The following is a 13544-nucleotide window of genomic DNA, read 5'->3' on the forward strand; positions in this document are numbered from 1 at the left end:
CATCCACCAAGCTTAGTGTTCAGAAGGCATAGGGAACATTCTCTACTCACTACACAGCACCCTAGGCTCTGCACTCTACCAGCAAAGCACAAATCACAGCCCCCATCATCCCTCTCCAAACACAACACAGATGAATGCACCCATCACCCCTCACTCAGCATAACAGCCCTCTCCAATCACAGCACAGATCACAGCCCCCATCCACCCTTTTAATGCACAGTACAGATCAGATGACATCACAGCACCTCTTCCCCAGCACAGCACAGTTCACAGCCCCTACCAACCCTCTCCCAGTACAGAACCTATTCTCCAGCAAAGCCCCCCTTTCCAAGCAGAGCACAGATTACAGCCCCTAATCCACAGTCTCCAAGCACCTCTTCTCCACCACAGAACCCCTTTCCAAGCACAGCAAAGATAACAGCCCCTTATCCACCGTCTCCCAGCACAGCACCTCTTCACCACAGCACTCCTTTCCAAGCACAGCACAGATCACAGCCCCTTATCCGCCGTCTCCCAGCACAGCACCTCTTCTCCACCACAGCACCCCTTTCCAAGCACAGCACAGATCACAGCCCCTTATCCACCGTCTTCCAGCACAGCATCTCTTCTCCACCACAGCACCCCTTTCCAAGCACAGCACAGATCACAGCCACCATCAACCCTCTGCCAGCACAGCACAGATCATAGGACAGCACCCCTTCTTCAGCACACCATAATAACGTGCCCCTCTATTATGTAGTGGCATCTCAGAGATGTCACAGATTCCTGGCTGGCACAATTCTTGCATCCATCACTTACCCAGCAGCTTGGAGATGATGTAGAGGGCCTGTCCCCACAGGAAGAGCTTGCCATCCCGCCCGCAGTTACTGGGAAATCTCTTCTGGCTATTGGGGTTCAGCTTCTCGGCCTCCACAAAGTCAGCTGGCACGTGGTAGTATTCAGGAACCACTGGGCACCCTGCAAGGATGACATACATGTTAATGGCACATGGGGAAGACTTATACTGACAGAACCAAATCTGTCCAATATGATTACTCACATAAAGGACCAACAGCCCCATATATAACTCTGTCCAAGAATATGTTAAGCTATTGCACTAGAACACCTCACGGGAGGGACAGAGTTAATATGAAGTATATATACTTTATATATTATACAAGAAAATGTATCACTCTCTCTGATAGAGGAGGGGTATATACAGCACTGCATCACTCTCTCTGATAGAGGAGGGATTTATAGTGCACTGCATCACTCTCTCTAATAGAGGAGGTATATGTACAGCACTGCATCACTCTATCTCTCTCTCTCTGATAGAGGAGGGGTATATACAGTGCTGTATCGCTATCTCTGATAGAAGTGGGGCATATACAGGGGTGTGGTTTGTTTCTCTGACAGTCAGGATCCCGACAGTCATTATCCCGACTGCCCGGACTCAGACAGCGTGGCAAGCACAACAAAGCCACTTGAGGGCACGCTGCGCTCGCCACCTATTCTATTCTCCCTCTATGGGGGTCGTGGACCCCCACGAGGGAAAATAGCCGATGGCCGTAAGGAACCCAGCCGTCAGTGTTTTAACAGTCGGGATCCCGACGTTGGGATAATGACTGTCAGGATCCCGACTCTCGGGACTCCATCCGGCACCCATAAAGGGATTTTTGTAAGAGCTTACCATTCGAATCCCTTTCTCTGATATGGTCCTGGTGACACAGTCACATTGGGATGTAGGAGGGTCCGCCGGAGCCAGGCACCTATACTAAAGCTTTTAGAGTGGTAGGCTCCTCCCACTGCATCCCAAAATCCTCAATTCAACTTTCAAAGCCACTGGAATACATCAACTTAGTACAAATACCTGAACATATTATATGCACAAACTTTACATATTTTTAACCATCATAACATGAAACATCATGAACACTGGCAATACTTACTGAGAGTAAGGGAGGGATCGCTGTGTCACCAGGACCATATCAGAGAAAGGGATTTGAACGGTAAGTTCTTACAAAAATCCCTTTTTCTCTTTCAATGGTCCTGGTGACACAGCTCAACATTGGGACGTTCCAGAGCCGGTCCTTTGGGTGGGTACGCTCAGGTCTGCAGCTCTCATCACTGCTCGCCCGAATGATGCGTCTTCCGACGCGAACTCATGGAACCTATAGAATTTGGCAAAAGTATGAACAGATGACCAAGTGGCAGCCCTGCAAACCTGCTCAGCTGTTGCCCCATGTCGAACCGCCCAAGAGGTGGCGACTGACCTGGTGGTATGCGCATTAATCCTGGCCGGCACAGGCCTACCAACTTTAGTATATGCAAAAGCAATTACAGAATGCAACCACCTAGCAATGGTCTGCTTAGAAGCAGGCCAAACTGATTTAGATGAAAAGCAGAGACTACTTTTGGTAAAAATTGGGGTACTGTCCGAAGGACAGCCCTATCATCATGAAATATAAGGAAGGGAGACTTGCAGGACAATGCTCCCAACTCCGATACTCTTTTTGCTGACGCCACCGCCAACAAAAATACCAGTTTCCATGTAAGGAATTTAAGGTCAGCCGACCTTAATGGCTCAAAAGGCGCCTTTTGAAGGCACTCCAGAACCAGAGATAAATCCCATGGCGCTACTGGTTGCTTGTAGGGAGGTTTCAATCGAGAAACCCCCTGTAGGAAGGTCTGTACTTCCGGTAACAATGCAATCCTTTTTTGGAAATAAATTGACAATGCCGAGATCTGCACTTTGAGTGACTGAAGGCTTAACCCAGAGGAAAAGCCATCCTGCAAAAACTCCAGCAATTTAGCCAATCTAAATCGCGATGTGTGTGACTTCTGCCTTTCACACCACCTAATATAGGTCTTCCAGACACTATAATAATTTGCAGAAGACACTGACTTTCTAGCTTTAATCATGGTGTTAACCACAGCCTCTGAGAACCCTTTGTTCTTCAAGATGGCGGTTTCAACAGCCAAGCCGTCAAATTTAACCAAGCTGAATCCAGATGGTTGAACGGTCCTTGGTTTAGAAGGTCTGACCTCAGAGGTAGACGCCACGAGTCCACAGACAATGTCTGAAGCCTCGAGTACCAGGACCTCCTTGGCCAATCTGGGGCCACTAAAATCACCGGGATTGCCTGGGCCTGTATCTTTTTCAAAAATCTTGCCAGCATTGGAACTCGCGGAAAAACATAAAGTAGATTCCCCTCCCAGGGGATGGTCATAGCATCCACTACTTCTACCAGTGGATCCCTTGTCCTGGCATAGAACCTGGGCACCTGACGGTTGAACCTTGATGCCATCAGGTCCACATCCGGAGTTCCCCATCTCAGTGTAATCTGAAGAAATACTTGTGGGTTCAGGCTCCATTCTCCTTCTAGCAGCTCCTCCCTGCTCAGGAAGTCGGCCTCTATATTCTCCACCCCTGGTATGAATATCGCTGATAACGCTGGAACATTCTGTTCCGCCCACAAGAAGATCCGGGACACCTCCCACATAGCCAGCTTGCTGCGTTTGCCTCCCTGGTGATTCAGATACGCCACAGCTGTGGCGTTGTCGGTCTGAATCCTTAAAGGAAGCCTCTGTAATCTTTCTCCTGCCAGAGAAATCACCTTCCACACAGCTCTCAGTTCCAGGATATTGATCAGCAAGGCAGACTCCTCCGAGGTCCACAAGCCCTGCAGACGCAGGTCCAAGACTACTGCCCCCCCAGCCCCTGAGACTGGCGTCGGTAGTGACTACCAGCCAGCTCCAGGACTGCAGAGACTGACCCCACTGAAGGGAATCCACCTCCATCCACCATTTCAGGGAAGACCGAGTTTCTGGAGACAACACTATGTGTTCTGACTGCATGGTCTGAGTAATCCCCGACCAGGCTGTCAGAATGTTCCACTGGACTCGAGAGTGGAACCTGGCGAAATGTAACGTCTCGAAAGACGCCACCATCTTCCCCAGCAGCTTGAGACACCTCCAAACTGATGTGCTCTGAAACCCGAGGATCTCTTGGACCAAGGCAGCCAGGTCCCTGGCCTTTGCCTCTGGTAGGAATACCCGATGTAGATGGGTATCCAGAACAACTCCCAGGAACTGGAGTCTCTGTGACGGCACCAACTGAGACTTTTGTAAATTTAAAAGCCAACTGTGAGCCTGCAAAAACCCGATGGCTTCTGCCAAGTGACTCTTTAGCTTTTCTGCTGACTCCGCTTTGAACAGCAGGTCGTCCAAATATGGAATCACAGTGATTCCCCTCAGCCGAAGCACCGCCGCCATTACTGACATTATCTTGGTGAATACCCTTGGCGCTGTAGCCAGACCGAAGGGCAACGCCTGGAATTGCAAATGCAGGTCTCCTATCGCAAACCTCAATAGAGCCTGATGTTCTGGATGGATAGGAACATGAAGTTATGCGTCCTGGACATCCATGGACGCCAAAAATTCTCCCTGGTCCAGGCTTAGTAGCACTGACCGTAGAGACTCCATTTTGAAATGGTCTACCCACAAATGGATATTTAATGGCTTTAAATTGAGAATCGGTCTGAAAGACCCATCTGGTTTGGGCACCAGAAACCGAGTGGAATAAAAGCCTTTTTTCCCCTCCGCTCTGGGGACCGGGATCACCACACCCTTCTCTAAAAGAGAGTGAGCCGCTCCCAAGAGAGCTGTACGGAGCCGAGCCTCCTTTGGTAGTGGTGTGGGAATGAATCTTCTCGGAGGAAGACCTTTGAAGGGAATTCTGTAACCCTGGGATATAATGTCTAATACCCAGGAATCCTGGTCTAACAATGCCCATGCGTCCCTGAACTGTGACAGACGCCCCCCCCCCCACCTTGACCACCGCCGGGCAAATCCCCTGGTAGTCATGCGGCGGGTTTGTCCTCTCCTTTGGTGTTTGGTTTCTTATGAAAGGAACCGAATTTAGACTTTGGGGCCTTGCCCCTGGAGGTCTGAAACTTTCCCCTAAAGGATTGTCCTCGAAAGGACGCACCTCCTCTAGGGGAGGGCCGAAAGGACGGCCTAAAAGCAGAAAAGCTTGATGTCTGCTTGGCTGCCGAGGCCGGCAGGAAGGTACTTTTACCACCTGTGGCCTGCTTAATAATTTCTTCCAGTTCTGAACCAAACAACAGTTTTCCTTTAAAAGTCAATGCCTCTAAGGCCTTCTTAGACTCGTTATCCGCCTCCCAAGCTTTAAGTCAGAGCACTCTCCTGGCATTGACGGACACTGTGGAAACTCTGGCAGACATTTTGAGAGCTTCCTCCTCAGCCTCAAGCACATACTCTGCAGCTGCTTTAAGCTTCTCTGCAAGGAACAACACACAAGGATCAGCATGTAAAATAGTGCACAGGTCATTGGCCCACACAATCATGGCCTTAGAGAACCAGGCTGAAGCAATCAGAGGGCGGAGTTTGTAGCCCACCCCTTCAAAAATTGCCTTGAGGTTACCCTCCAGCTTTTTATCTACGGGGTCCTTAAAGGCTGCTCCCCCCTGCACTGGTAGCACAGTGGCTTTTGACAAGCGTGCCACAGAAGCATCTACCACTGGAACTTTCTCCCAGAGGTCTGCATGAGCCTCAGGCATGGGGTACAGACTTAAAAATCTCTTTGGCATCTGCAGCCTTTTATCGGGCGTTTTCCAAGCCCCTTCCAATAAATCCTGTAAACCTTCATCTGCAGGGAAGGTAACAGCTTCCTTACGCTGCCGTTTAAACACACCTTTTGCAGGAGTTTTATCTTCCACAGACAAATTTAAAGCCTGTTTTACAGCAGTAATCAAATCCTCCACCCCTGCGGCAGAGGAATCCTCAGACTCATCTCCCTGCTCCCAGGGAATGTCTGCATATTCTCCATCCTCTTCAGCAACAAGCAAAGGCACTGAATAAGACCTTTTAGGGGTCCCCACAGAATCAACATCTATTTTGTCTAGTAATTCACTAAACCTGCTAATTCCTTTTGCAGTATCCTGCATGACCTGAAGGAAGCCAGGATCTGCCTGGGTCAGAGGCAAGGAGCCAGAGGACTGCTGAGATGATGACATAGGTCTCTGAGAATCTACCAAGACATCACTCTGTCTGTCCAGCAATTGCACTAAAGCATTCACAGACCTGCCCAGGGCACTGGCCCACGCAGGTTCCAATTGCTCTACCCTCTGGGGTTCACTACCCATGGGTTTCACAGCAGCGCAAGTAATACACAAGCCCCCCTTGGCCATCTGCTCAGTGACAAATTTCAGTGTACAAACACTGCAAGCGCTCAATGTATTAAGGGCTCCCTCCCCCAAAACCACAGACTGATGCTCAGACATGATGTAAAATAACACAGTCACAGCGCATTCACTGTACAAGCGTTTATACCGAGCCAATGCACCCAGTCACTTATCTGTCTGATGGTTTCAGATGTGGGGAAAGCGATGCCCAGGAAATCCAAACACTCTGCCAGGATCTGTCAGCCAGCTCAGCTCCGCTGCAAGCGTTCCGAATGACGCCAAAACAGAGTGAGGGAAGAGACCAAGTCCCTGCTGCTGCGGGGTCCGTGACTTTTGGCGCCAACCACCCCCAGACAGCCGCTCCCATTGTAGGATCTCCTAGTTCCAGTATCTCCCCCTCAGCTGGGGACCACTTGGAACATGCCTGTAACACACTGCTGTCCTCTCATATAGGAGCTCAGTGTGTAAGCTCCGCGTAAAATGGCCGCCGCCATCACGGAGCGCCTGTCCCCCATGATCCCCACCTAGCGTGAAGCCAGTTTCAGAGCGCTCCAGAGCCCAGGCAGCTTCTTAAAAGAAGCTGTAAGCGCTGCACAGGGAGGCCAGACAGCGTCTCCCCTGTGCACAGCGAGCTGACAGGACGCGCTTCTGTCAGCTCCTGCTGCGCTGTCAGTGTGAGGATTCACTAGAAAGAATCCTCACACTGTGCCTACCTAGCTAGTGTAAAAGTTAATAAAATAATAAAAACCCTAACTAACTCTAATCCTTCGGCTGCTCCGGCAGCCCTTTAGAATAGCACCCTCTCCAGTGGGCACCTAACACGAACTGAGGAGTCTGGGATGCAGAAGGGAGGAGCCTACCCTACAAAAGCTTTAGGATAGGTGCCTGGCTCCTACGGACCCTCCTACATCCCAATGTTGAGCTGTGTCACCAGGACCATTGAAAGAGAAATATACAATTTCGCAAGATAATGTTAGTGCACACTTAATTAGCCTACGGCTTTAAGATTATCATTAAAGAGTATAATTGCATACTGATATTATGTAGAAACTGCAAGAGATTGGTGCTGCTGTATTCTGTAAATGGGGATGAAAGCCCCAAAAAGGTCACCTCAATTCAGCTGTGTCCTGTCCTCTTTTGGGCCCAAAAGGAAATGGTACCTTAGTGATGGGTTAGCAGTGGAATCGGATTGGTGTGCCAATGTATTATCTCCGTGATGGTTTTAAATCGGAGTCTCCCCAAAGGTGCTTATTGATGTTGGGTCCTGGTTCGGCAATATTAGAGAGGTGGCGTTCCTCCACAAAGATGTTGTTGCCCGTCCTAGGGTCCCGCACTCCAGAGGGTATTTTTTTGGTAGTCCCAGTGAAGATAGGGTTTTGAAATCTCTGTTGGTCGACACAGACTGTGGGTGACGGTTGAGTTGGCAAGCAGCTGAGTGGGTGTACCAAATGTCCAATGCGTTTCGCTGCCCCTGCAGCTTTTTCAAGATACCTAGGTATCTTTTCTTGCTTTTCATTGTCTAAAAAATATAGCAATAATTGTGATGTTACGTCTATGTTGGGTGTTACAGTATGTCAAGATACGTCAAACACAGAGCACAGTGGCATTTCAGTGCCCCGTGTGTGAAGGCAAGTGCAGCACGCAATAGAGATATCGAAGGGAATATCGCAAGGCCAACACAAATCAGCCAATCTAGATAATAACGTTGGTGTCTTTGTAGTTATTGTGATAATAGATGCACCTCTTAAAGGGCTGATCTTATAAAGGCTCAGTCTCATTACGTCCTCTTTCTAGGGGGCATTACCGTACGTTCATGTTTGTTCATCTCCGTGCTGTGCCTCCAGGTCCAAGGGGCTGGCCGGAACATGAGTCAGAAACTTACCATCAATGGTCATGTAGATAAAGAAAAGTGGAAATTCACACTCAATCCCGTCGAACAGCTGACAATAAATGGAGAAAAAAAATAAACATGAGTGAGAAATGACATCATCGGTCGGGAATATTTGTGCCGCGCTGGCATAAATTTCCACTGAGAAGACAGAAATGAAATATTGTGCCCAATGTGCTAGCAAATAGGCTTTTGTAATTCTAATATTAAAAAGGTAATATTTTGTAAAGAGACGTCTCCTCGCTCATCTCGTCCTGTGAGGACGATTTAGCTTCCTGTGTAAACTTGTACTGAGCTGTGAAATTTAACAGAACAATGATGAACCCTTCAGCCCTCACTCAATCAATTGTCTGCTGACTCATAGGTGAGAGCGGAAGGTGTGGAATCAGGAGGCGAGGGGCTGCGCAGCCTGGGAGACAGTGCGCAGATTTATTCTATAAAGTGATGGTTCGCGAAATCCAACTGTAAAAACAGACTACGCGTGACAGTGATGGCGCTAGTCTCTCTCGCACACATGACACTGGGACAATAGCATGTCTGTAGTGCGCCTCAGCTACGGCAACATACTTAGGGCCTGAGTCAGCTGCACTGCAGGTGGGGCAGATGTAACCTGTGCAGAGAGAGTTACATTTGGGTGCAGTTATTTTGTTTCTGTGCAGGGTAAATACTGGCTGCATTATTTTTACACTGCAATGAAGATTTCAGTTTGAACACACCCCACCCAGCGTAGTTTTGCCCAATTGTGTGCTATTTTTGCTTTGCCAACAAAACTGAATCAAGCCCTTAAGCCCAACATACATAAGGGATATTGTGAAAGACATTGCTTAGAAAGAAGCTTCTGAGCGATATCTTGCACAATATCCTCTTGTGTGCACACTCAATATCCTTAACGATGTGCGCTCCAGTGCGTCGTTTACATCACTCGCTGAACCTGCAGGTCAATTTGGCTATATGGCCAACGACCCACATGACGTCACTGAACTATATAATTTAGTGTGTACCAGTGGCGGCTCTTACCATTTAGGAGGAGGGGGGCTGCCGCAATGCGCGACCCCCCTCCCCCGATGCCCCACCACGATCCCCACGCCGTCCCAGGCCGCCGGTCCTCTGCATGGGGCCAGTGCATGTGCAGTAACTTCATACATGCTAAGCATGCGCTGGCCCCGGAGGCTTAATATGGTTCTCAAGTATGGCGCATGTGCAGTATCATCTGCCGTACTACGCATGCGCAGAACCTGATTTGGGGGCTGCCTTGAGTGACTGGCAGGTTGGATTTCCAATAGGAAGTCACTGCCAGTCACATTGAAGCCAGAGCAGTCTCACAGACAGACAGTGGCGGATTTTACATGGGGGGGGGGGGGGGGGGTAAAAACCGCCACTGGTGTGTACACTAAATTATGGCCACCCTCGGCCCATATTGTTACCTATACCGACCGTGGCCAGGTTACCCTAGTGTATGGGGCTTTAGTCATTCTGACAACCAGAATCCCATCTGTTGGGACGCTATCTATACCCTTGGTCGCCATATCCTATATTTCACCATACACAATCACAATACCACGAGCGCGGTTTGGGCAAGGTGGCTAGTTGGGTTCACCTTAGGTTATTGCCATTGATTGTACTCCAGGTGTATAGCAAATGAAGCATAAGTTATAAAAACTTGTAAAAGCCCCCAAAAACTATTTGAACCTGTCACCTTTAACACCTTTCAACCTTTCTTGACACTTTGTATCTGTGGACCTATCATCGTATACCCTGTGAGATGGGTAGGAATGATTACCCCCTAAGGATCATACAAAAGTATATAAAACAAAATAATACTTAGAAGGACGGCAGAGTGGACCTTTATTTCTGCAGGTTTGTAATATCGCCTGTTCTCGTCTTCTAGCGCCGTCCGATAACCGTCCCGAAGAAAGCGCTTGAACCCGTACTTCCCTTTGAGTTTGTGCACAATCTTATCCATAGCCTGATGAAACAAGGCATCATCATCCACGGCGAACGCTGGGTAGCTGATACAGGTCAAGAGAGCCATGTCGGTGTTCTGATAACAGAGAGAAAAAGCTCAGAAAGTTGTACGAGTTCTAACAGGTAATGAAAAGAGATTAATGCTGGACTAAAGTGATGCACGCTGCTGGTATATAGGATCTACTGTAAATGGCGGCCATCTAATATAATTCAAAATAGGCCATATCAATAACAACTTGTATACAACAGCGTCCGTCCTGCCTCTAACAAAGATAAGCGCGTACTGCTCAAAGCCTCCTTATTGAACGATGACTTACATGGGAGCGCGACTCTCTGGGCAGCAGGGAGCAGAGCGTCTGTCTATTCCGGTTATGTGCGTCCAGATCTACGAATATGACGGACCAGGAGCAACCCTGCAGACACACAAGAAACAAGACAATCAATTATCTCTCGCTTGCACAAAACAAAAGCCAATTAGTGAATGCCAATCAACTGGCTGCTCCCGGCCACTGCGTCGGCGTAATCAATAGCGAAGATTCAATTATTTTTTCTTTTGCCTACAAGATAACAAATTAAACATGTTAATGCAAGTGCGTCTCAGCCGGTGCTAGGAGCAGTCACAACAAGATTATCGGCAGAATCACAACTGTCCGTCAGAGACGGCATGGGGGGGAGGGGGGTGACGATCCATCCGGGAGTGGAGAGGAGTTTGCTGTAATGAGTATATTATTTAGTCTATTATAATAAACATTGCAGAACAGATTATGGTGACCCAGACTATTGGTGATTAATACATAGGGATTCAGTATTGAATCCCGGCGGTCGGGATCCCGGCGTTCAGAATCCTGACGCCGGAATCCCGACAGCCGAAATGCCGACAAGGGGGGGACGTGGATCGCCCCCCCCCCTGCGGGCTCGCTGCGCTCGCCACGCAGCGGGCCCGGTGCCTCGCTACGCTTGGCACGCTAATTTATTCTCCCTCCAGGGGTGTCGTGGACACCCCAGGAGGGAGAATGTGTTGGCATTTCGGCAGTCGGGATTCCGGCGTCGGGATTCTGAACGCCGGGATCCCGACCGCCGGGATTTTAACTGCATCCCATACATAGATGGGAATACTATTGAAAATGAGATTTTGCCCACAGCAACCAACCCGATTCTCCTGTACTTATTTATCCCCTTCTAAAAGATAGATAGAATCTAAAAAGCTGCTATGGGCAACACCCCATCTGCAATAGAACTCTCATTTTAGAAAATGTACCCCATCAAATCTGATCCTAGATAAAATAATAATAAAAATATAATAATAATATATAAAAATAATAATAATATAGTCCATCTATGCTAACTCTAACTCAGTGGCATGTGTCTACACGGACCTCAAAAGGTTGATATGGGGGGGGGGGGGGGGGGGAACGACACAAGAAAAGGTTGACAAAAGTTTGTCATGTGTTTTTTGGTGTCAGTTTGTACATTCGAACACATGAACCCCCAATTAGTGTACCCTCACATGGCGCCATTTGCTTGCAAAGCTTCTGGCCATAACGAGCATTGACCATTTAAATATGGCACCATTTGTAAAAAAATGTTCAAGAAACCCCTTCTCGTCCCAGTTTGTGCCATTGTGGGGGAACCCATCCTTTCTTTCCTCGTTGACCATCCCGCTACGTACGGAGTGGAAAGATAAGGGACTAGACTTGGCATGCCGTGTATTTGATCCAGGGGGATGTTTGTACTCTCTCAGATTTATCACAGCTATATAACCTCCCACGGTCACATTTCTTTGTCTACTTACAGGTGCATCATTTTATCTCCTCTATGAAAATATCAGGCCTACAAATGAAGGGCGCAATCCCTATCTCACAGGTGTCTCCTGTAGACCTGCTTTTATATTATCTATTATTTAAAAATTACAAGATAAAACACTTATACACATTGCTTATAAAAGGACAATCCCTGAGTAACCCACAATGGCGGATACTATTAGAAAAAGGGGCCAACGACATACCATCTATCACCCAAATAGAAGATATTATTGGAATACAAACGCAATCACTTAGGGTGTTAAATGCGGTTTATTTACAGGAGGTGTTCCTGCGAACTGTACATAGGGCATACATAACCCCACATAGATGCAGTTTTATGGTTCAAGAGGAGACCGGGGCATGCATGAAATGCAGATCCTCTGTAGCCAACTTCGCACATTGTATGTGGTCAGGTTTTAAAATTCGTAGATATTGGTGGAAAATATTAAACTTTCTTTATGAGATGTTCCATGTTAAACTTACTTTTGACCCTTTGGCACTGATGGGGCTATCCTTTAAAAATTGGTCTACAGAGAATCTCGACAAGAATAATCTAGCTCTGCTCATTATAGTACTGGCGGTTGCGAAGAAATGCATACTTATGTTCTGGACTAAGAGAGCAGCTCCACAACTCGAGACTCTTAAAAGTAAAAACTCACACAGATTCTATATTTCGATAGGAAGTATGCCAAACTGGATCTTGTTAACGGAGCAAGAAAGTTTATGAAAAAGTGTCTACCATATATGAACACATTGGACACTGTGACTAAGGCCCATACCCTTTCCATATTTGAAGCCACGAGCTGATCAGGACTGTTGGATGAGATGTATGTTACTCCTACATCTCTTTCATATGGTATATAATTGTGTACTCCTTGTTCTAGACATTGAAATACAGAACTGAGGAGGCTAATGTTACACCCCTGGCTAATTCTAACGCTCTTTATTCTAGCATATTGGCATTACTGGTTTATTACACGTTATTATGACTAATGTATACTGACAACAAAGTTGTGTAAAAATCAATCTGTTTATTAATATAATTGTTAATGCATAACATCTTCTTGTCGTCAGATCTCCGGATGACATTTTCCAGTCTCAAGTAAATGTACCCAACATAAGTTTCCTACCTTTCCCACCCCCTATAACTTTCCTGATGTTTTCGAGTATCGTCCCATCAGGTCTTGTCCTTGTCTTCCTTGTTTCATGTTTTTTTTGTTTGTTTAATATAGGAGTATAGAGGGACAAGTGTAATGATAGGGTAGTAATCGTGACCTTAGGCATGGATGGATATTTTTAATAATAGTGGTGATTAAGGTCATAGTGCAACTTCGAGAATATTTTGTAAGCAAATCACTTAATAATGCTGAGATGCAATGATATGTAATTCTGTATGCTTACATTCACTTGTCCAAAGTGTATATTGTTCACTGTCTACTGTTAAGTAATGGAAAATTTGAATAAACAGATTAAAAAAAAATATATATGGCACCATTTGTGAACTAATCACAGCCTGCTGACCAGCAGCCAATCACATGCATCTGCAGTGAGCCAATCACGGGCTTGCCATGTCATAGCTCCACTTGTGGTTTCCGACATCAGATGCCATCAAAGAGAGGCTTCAGTTTAGCGATCATTTCTGAGAGCTCTGGCCGCTGCTGAAGATGTGGGAAGACACCAAGCCTGGCTAGCAGTACAAGAAAA

The 13544-nt window shown here is 47.2% G+C and overlaps 1 protein-coding gene across 2 annotated transcripts in view; it reads right to left on the reverse strand.

Moving 5' to 3' along the window:
* The window catches only part of LOC146045333 (phosphorylase b kinase regulatory subunit alpha, skeletal muscle isoform-like), a 219166-nt gene that overhangs the window by 197157 nt on the left and 8465 nt on the right, over positions 1-13544 (reverse strand). For both annotated transcript variants that reach the window (XM_083164100.1, XM_083164099.1), the window contains exons 2-6: positions 10356-10451; positions 9917-10114; positions 8068-8125; positions 7346-7704; positions 799-957 (exon numbers count right to left, since the gene is read on the reverse strand). In XM_083164100.1, the coding sequence (XP_083020226.1) occupies positions 7391-7704; positions 8068-8125; positions 9917-10105 (561 nt within the window). In that variant the 5' untranslated portion in view covers positions 10106-10114; positions 10356-10451 and the 3' untranslated portion in view covers positions 799-957; positions 7346-7390. The remainder of the gene's footprint in view (positions 1-798; positions 958-7345; positions 7705-8067; positions 8126-9916; positions 10115-10355; positions 10452-13544) is intronic.

The sequence above is a fragment of the Crinia signifera genome, chromosome 11, assembly GCF_055691185.1.
Source record: "Crinia signifera chromosome 11, ASM5569118v1, whole genome shotgun sequence".
Classification (NCBI taxonomy): Eukaryota; Metazoa; Chordata; class Amphibia; order Anura; family Myobatrachidae; genus Crinia; species Crinia signifera.